Consider the following 7,402-nt stretch of genomic DNA (forward strand, 5'->3'; position numbering starts at 1 on the left):
CCAATACGTCAGGTCTATTTTTACATTGCATATTTCCACATAAACATCAATTTAAAGACTAGCCATTACATGATGATAGATGGTGTATGGTTGCTGCAAGTTGTGGTAAATATTAACTGATCATTGCGACAGATACAGGTGTATCTACAAGAAAGTTGCTCTACATGATGATAGATGCAACATTGTTAAACGATGGATACATTGTAATTATTAATAGTCCAGTAATGACAGATTTGGAGATTCTTAAAATCTCTATAACTGAATGTACTGTAATGTGTGTTACACTGAGCTCTGTCTCTTCAAAATGATACAGGGAAGATGCCAATCCGTTTGAGATTCAACTATTTTCATCCTCTGTCAACAAGTCAGAACAACCAGACTACAGTCAAAGAACTCCTGCTTTTGGGATTTCAAAATCTTCATGGCCTCAAGATATTAGTCTTCTCTTTGTTACTTATGGTTTTTATTGTAACAACTTCTGGAAACTTCCTAATCATTGGATTGGTGATAACCAGTCAGCAGCTCCTCTCCCCAATGTATGTTTTCCTCGGTCATCTGTCGTTATCTGACATCTTGCTCATTACAAATATTGTCCCCAAAATGCTGCAGGTTATATTGGAAGAAGGGGCAACCATCCCTCTTGCGAGCTGCTTAATGCAGTTTTTCATTAATTCTGTATCAGTAACCGCTGAATGCTTTCTTCTCACAGTGATGTCTTATGACCGATACATGGCTATCTGTAACCCGTTGCATTACTCCAGCGTGATGGATGCCAGGCTGTGCTATACCTTAGCTATTCTGTGTTGGTTTTTAGGGTTTATGCTGTCACTTATTGTAACATGCATGTTATGTGAAATACAATTATGTGGCCCCAATGTCATTGACCATTTCTACTGTGAGTATGGTCCTTTGTTAGAATTGTCTTGTTCAGATACTTCCATTGTAGAAATAGTAGGTTTTGTGCTAGCCATTCCTGTAATTGTTTTCCCATTTGTGTTCATTCTTTTAACATATGTTTATATCTCACTAACCATCCTCCGGATCCCCTCCACTAATGGGAAACACAAAGCCTTCTCCACCTGTAGCTCTCATCTAGCAGTTGTGTGTGTCTATTATGGGACACTGATTGCAAAATACATAGTTCCATCAAGAGGAAAATTACAAAAGATAAACAAGGTCTTATCTCTGCTGTACACATTAGTGACTCCATTATTCAATCCAATAATATATAGCCTGAGGAATCAGGAGATCAGAGCAGCTCTGAGGAGATGTATCTGGATGGTGATAGGAAGACAACAGTTCTGATCTAATACAAAAAGAGGATATACTGTACATTTGTAATGTAGGATTTGGGGCTAAAGATTGAAGAGAAGCCGCTGAGCCTGACAGGACAAAACAATGGGGGAATAAGCTGCTTCTGAATTTATAGGCTTGATTTTCCTTTTGTTGGGAACATAATTCTGAATTTAGGGATAATACAACTCATGGTGAACTAATGCAAAATGACACTTGCTTACTCAAATTTTGGTTTCTGCTGGCTTTAATAACCATTAACTGTAGTCATAATAATAACTTTATTTCATATTGCACTATTTTCCCAATAGGACACAAAGCGCTTCCCAGTTACAGTATAGTGCACGTACGCAGCACATAGGCATTTTTACAGACACTGTCCCTGCTTTTAAAACATCACTGACCTGTACGGATGGTTCGTCCCCTCTGCCCATAAGGAGAACAGAGCTTAAACTTCATATACAGTATACATCTAAGGACCACCTTTTCCATTGATCATTTTAAAGACAACGCTGTATTATAAATCTGACTACAAGATGTTAACCGCTTAGCTTACTGTGCAACTTGTAAGACTAGTGCTGGAATCACATCTCCCACCCATGGCTGTATAACCTTCCTACGTATGTTTATAAACGTTGCAAGCTTTTAGTCATGTGTAGCATGCAAAAGTCATACGTGGTTTTTTTCCCATATGGAATCACAATTTGTCTAATTTTAGAAGATTGCTGTAGGTTGTACTGCAAAGCATGTAGGTGACAAATATTCACAGGAGTTTTAAAAATATAATTTTTTGGCTCTGACACAGGTCAAACTTTTTGCCGGCAAAGTTCTTAAATCTCAGCGTGAAATGTAAAAGTTAAATTTAAGTGCTATCTTTTTTTTTTTTTAACTAAAGGTCCTTTATCCTCAGACTAACGTCTGCCAGGTCTCTTTGCAGGACAAAATACCGATGACCAAATCTCTGCAACGATTGGTCCCCTGCTTGTAATTGGCCCTGAGAGTAACAAGGCACTTGCCTCAAATCAGGAGACCAAACAGATGGTAGAGATTTTGGTTGGGGCAGCAGTGGGATGTTTTAGTCTTGTTGTTGTAATTTCAGCTTTCTTTGTTTGAACCAATGAATAGAGAATGCTCGCTCTACCTGTCGGGAGCTCACCTAGAATATTTAAACTTACTAGGAAGCTTAGTGGCTGCACAAATCATCAAGGGAAACAGGTAAAGGGAAAGAAAGAAATATCCTTTAAATCGGGTCACTCCTAAAAATACCCACATTTTAAGCTGGTTTGATAACTAAAAGCGTTCCTGCCAAAGTATTCCATTACACAATAAACAGCGATGCTTGGACCTCACTTAAGATTTAGCTGGTTGATAATGGGTTAAGTTTTGAAGTTCACCAATATCTGGATGTATAGTGTATTGGTGGGATCACATAAGGGTTAAACTTAATTTTAATACATCAATAAATTATTGCACTCAAAATGTATAAAACGATTAAAATACGAGGTTGATGATTGAATGTAACACGGCTTAATACAGACACTGATGATAGGGAGTGTATACTGTATATAGTCCTTGAGCCACACTTTACTGGCTAAATGCCGATAGTGGTGATATCTATAACCAAACTCACTGGCAGAAAGGACTGGTCGTATACTTAATGCTTTGCCTTCTGATGCCTAATTCTGATAGGTGCTGATAATAAATAAACCTATCTGTAGCTTAAGGACTCCGAAAGTACATACCACAATTATATATTATATAATATATATAATTATATATTATTCCTGAGTATCCCTTCAAATAGAGTGAGACCAATTGCATGAGAGTTATCTTTAGAATAATGATACATTCTTATATTCTATACTTTGGTCAATGAAATGGCAGAACTGGCAAAGTTATATAGCGGACAGTCTGCGCCATTAGCAAATACTAGGCATTAGGCGCTAAAGCAGGCTCAATAGTTCAGAGACCTATTGTCTCTATTGACGGAAGGTAACCTCTACTGCAGATGCTTACCACCTACTGTACTGTATGTGTGTATTAAAGAGGTACAATGTCATTTGTTTCTACCTTTGTTTAGAAATACTGTAACCATTGAGTGATCTGTCACATAGGGAGTATGAATCCAACTCTCTGTACTTGTTATTGCACAGATAGATGATTCTTATTGCCCCTTGCAAATGTACTGTAAACCAGTAAAAACAACATGTCAAACGAATAAGCGGTGCACTGCTGAGGTATAAAAGTGGAGGCTGAATCGCTCCAGAAATGGTAACAATATTTGGCCATCAGCAACATGTTAAAAAACAAAGAACAGGAGGAAAATCAAGAGAGCGATTACTAGGGTGTTTGGTGTAGCTATACCAATGGATCCTGTAATATTGATTTGGGGGAAACCTGTGCCCAATGTGTCGTATGCTACAAATAAATAAACTCCACATCTGTTGGCAGCAGCTAGGTGTACAATAGCACTTCAATGGAGGCAAACACATACATCATCCTATCAGGTCTTTCAGGAAAAGGTGCAACATGTTTTAGAAATGCAAAAACTGGCGGTATTTATGAATCACACTACGGAGAAATTTTACAAAAAATCTGGAATCCCTGGTTGAATGCCTTTCCAGAAGCTACAGTATACGTAGCATCAATACAAGATTTACTAATGTAAACAAATTTAAAGATACTAAAATTAATCATTAAAAACGTTTTGGGGTAATGGATAAATTGTTCATAAGTTCTAAACAAAACTATACCAAAAAAATAAAGAATCAGGAAAAATATTAAGGTTATTACCACTAGAATCTCTTGACCCCCCACCTTCCTCATCTCCTTCCCATATCTCTTTATTATTTAAGTATATTGTTGATTTGATTATGTTGGGATTTTTTCGTACGCTCCCCCGACCCCTCCTTTCCTTCTGTACCCACTCCCTATTTTTGTTATTTAAAAATCAAATAAAAATTGTTTGAAGCAAAAATAATAAACAAAAAACAAGCAGAGAGACCTCTGATGCGTTTCCCACGTGTGTGCGCTTTTTACATTGTAGATGCATCAGGAAGGAATATTAAGAGATGGGTAAAAAATGTGGGCTTTTGTCACTTACGAAAGTCTTTTGTGCCAACATTTCTCAAAGCTTTACAAAGCGGACAATCTGGTGAGATGCCCTTTCACAAGTTTATTTTAAATTCTTTGCTACAAATACTGTAATTGGGCACAGACTGGGAAATATTCCATTACTATACTGTAAGTAGAGTCGTAACATGGTTGTTATATCAAACTCCATCTCCTTTATACACACCAGTACATCAAATTCCTGCTGCTTCAATCTCGAGCACTGGTAAAACACCCCTTCTCTTTCCTATGCAATCCACCAAACTTCTAATTCATGCACTTTTAATCTCATGAGAGTACTACCAGAAGCAAGCTGGTCTTGGCTATACCTCTATGGCAAAATTGAGTTACCCATGGCACGTTAAACCCAAAAATATACAGTAAGAACTAGGTTCTTAAATAAATTACAAAAGATCCTACAGCTGGTGTTTAAACTTGTAAATAAGGGGGAATACCTAAAGTGGTAAATATAAATCATTCAGTCCTATAAATGCTTTCTGCTCAAACCCTTGATATGAATTGTTTCTTCAATCCTTCTCAGATGTCTTATACGTCCAAAACTTGGGGAGAGCCAATGGAATAACCGAATAATAAGAAGTCACAATATAGTGCAATATTGTAACACTCAGCCTGCCCATAAGCCAGACGAGACCCCGGGACTGAGGTGGAAAAGAGAAATACAACACACCTAACAGTAAACGGGGGCACGGCCAGAGTGTGGAAGTTGCGTAGATGGTCCAGGTAACAAAAATAGAAAGAGTTCAGTACTTGACAACTCCAGCGTAGAAGGGTAAAGTCCGTAAGCCAATGGTCAAGGTGTTGGGAGAGCAGCGTGGTAGAGTGTCCGTATCCTGGGTCATGGAGCGGAGAGAGCAGCGTAGTAGATTGTCCGTAAGCCTGGGTCATGGAGCGGAGAGAGCAGCGTAGTAGGGGTCCATTAGCCGTGTCCAGGGGATATAGAAGTCTGCAAGGTTGAGAGTCCAAAGCCAAATCCAAGGGGTTCCAGAGAGCAGCGTGATCGAAGTCCAAAGCTAAGGGTCAAAATCCAAGGAGGTCAGCAGAATATCCAGGGACAGGAACAGGGACTGAAAAACAAGAGAGCCAGGCAAAAGCAGACAGCACCAAGGTACAGAAGCTATGCAGAGCAAGGTGGTAATAGTGAGGGGAGACTAAATAGTGGTCTGGGGCCTATCAGAGGAAGGGGAGGAGCAGAGGTGCGGCCAGAGGGAGGTCCTGATAGGGGAGAAGAGCCTGGGGGGCGGACCTGGTGGAGCAGGGCAAGGAAGAGTGTGATGCGCGCGCTGCACCTGAGGAGGCGGGTCAGGCTCCCGGCACTAGTAAATGGAAGCCTGGGTCCGCGCGCGCCCGTAAGGGTGACGCGCGCGACCCGGAAGTGCGGGAGCAGCCGTGGGGGAGACCGTGAGGACCGAGGCATGCCGCCGGGGAGCCAGAGCAGTGGGGAGAAAAGGTAAGGAGGCGCTGGAAGCGGGAGTACCCACAGCGCGGATCCTTACAAATATGCCAGGAACTCTAAGGCAGGGGATGTGGGTGATGATGGGGGTTATACATATTCCCCAAAGTAACAAAGCACTTCCCAATACAGTAGCCAATAAACCCTCACTGGTTGTCATCTCATCTCTCACGGTAAGAGCATCTCTCCGAAGGGTTCCTGCACTTCAGGGTTGGATGCCCGAATCTTTTTTGTCACAGCAAAGGCATCCCAGTCTCTCTTTCTTACTTGGAACTATGTAGAGCGTGCGCCTGTATAGATCCAAGTGAGAGCGAGAGGGATACTGTCACTGTGAAAAAAAAACATCCGGGCCTCCAACCCAGAAGTGCAGAAACCCTTCGGAGAGATGTTGGCTCTACCCCGTCTACCTTGTGTCATCACTTGAACATATTGTTTAGATTCCAAGATTCTTGATGCACAGGCCTCATTACCTGTTGTATGTTTTGGTCTTGTCCTTACCCACACACTTATCCACTGTGGAATATTGGTGTCATATAGCTAAATGGTAATAGTGGAAGTTCCAGGAGTAAGGGACTCAGGGATTAATTAGCCGTGAAAGCATGATATAGGACTTGGACTCCCAAGTTAAATGCAATACAGTAGGAAGGATGCTGAATTAAATTGTTCCTCAGTGTGCTAGGGCAGGGCACCACCTGTTCCCCTGGTTAAAATGCCTGTGAGAACTGGGTTCCTCAGGACTTTAAACATGGAATGGATGAACTGGCTCCAGCTTATGTACAGTTTATGGATACAGACTGCAATGACCTTGTTCACCAGCTAAAACAACATGTGTTTCTATAGGATACAATGGCAGTGTTGGTGCATGAAGTCAGTGTACCCACCTCTATAGTATATCTAGCTCTGCAGAAGCCTGAGCATCCACTGCATCACAACAACCGAGTACCCAACAGATGTTTCATTCTAACTATAGAGATTCGTCATTGCAGGTTCCCGTTTGGCGTCCAGGTTGGGTTTAAATATCCATCCCTTGTCATGGCGATCAATGTCAGAGCATGACCTTATATGGTGTCAGAATGAACGAATAGTGACACCAGTGGATGTTTTCATAGCTGCAGTTCCAGGATGATGCTTAGAGGAACGTAATGCAGAAATTGATAACACATATACTGTATAAGTAAAGATGCTAATAAAATGAATAACAATGTATACTTGCATTGTATCCCTCATGCATCGAAGTTCTCACCACAAATATAAGGATCACAGTTCATATAATAGGTATTGCATATTTTAAGAAGACAGAATATGCTAAAGTATGTTTCACATAAAGACTTCCCCTTTTCCAAGTCTTTTTTAGGCATTGCTTAAATCATTCAACAATAAAGTGTGCAAATCCCTCTTTAATGCCAATGGGACCAACAGGTTTTTAATTTGTAGATCCACTCAGCTTCAACACGTAATAATTTGTCAGTGTCCCCTTCTCATTGAGCTCTTCAGATGATAAATGCCCATGAAAGAGTGTGCACTAGC

The 7,402-nt window shown here is 40.6% G+C and overlaps 1 protein-coding gene across 1 annotated transcript; it reads left to right on the forward strand.

The window, feature by feature from the left end:
• The first annotated feature begins 534 nt into the window (after positions 1 to 534).
• On the forward strand, positions 535 to 1,305 carry LOC142470998 (olfactory receptor 11A1-like). Its single transcript, XM_075577799.1, has one exon. The coding sequence runs from the start codon at positions 535 to 537 to the stop codon at positions 1,303 to 1,305; it is 771 nt and encodes a 256-aa protein (XP_075433914.1).
• The last annotated feature ends 6,097 nt before the right edge of the window (positions 1,306 to 7,402 follow it).

This window comes from Ascaphus truei, chromosome 20 (genome assembly GCF_040206685.1).
Source record: "Ascaphus truei isolate aAscTru1 chromosome 20, aAscTru1.hap1, whole genome shotgun sequence".
Lineage (NCBI taxonomy): Eukaryota > Metazoa > Chordata > Amphibia > Anura > Ascaphidae > Ascaphus > Ascaphus truei.

Bases quoted from the DNA above. Each gene is read 5' to 3' on its own strand.
- LOC142470998 (XM_075577799.1), top strand. From the start codon at position 535: ATGTATGTTTTCCTCGGTCATCTGTCGTTATCTGACATCTTGCTCATT.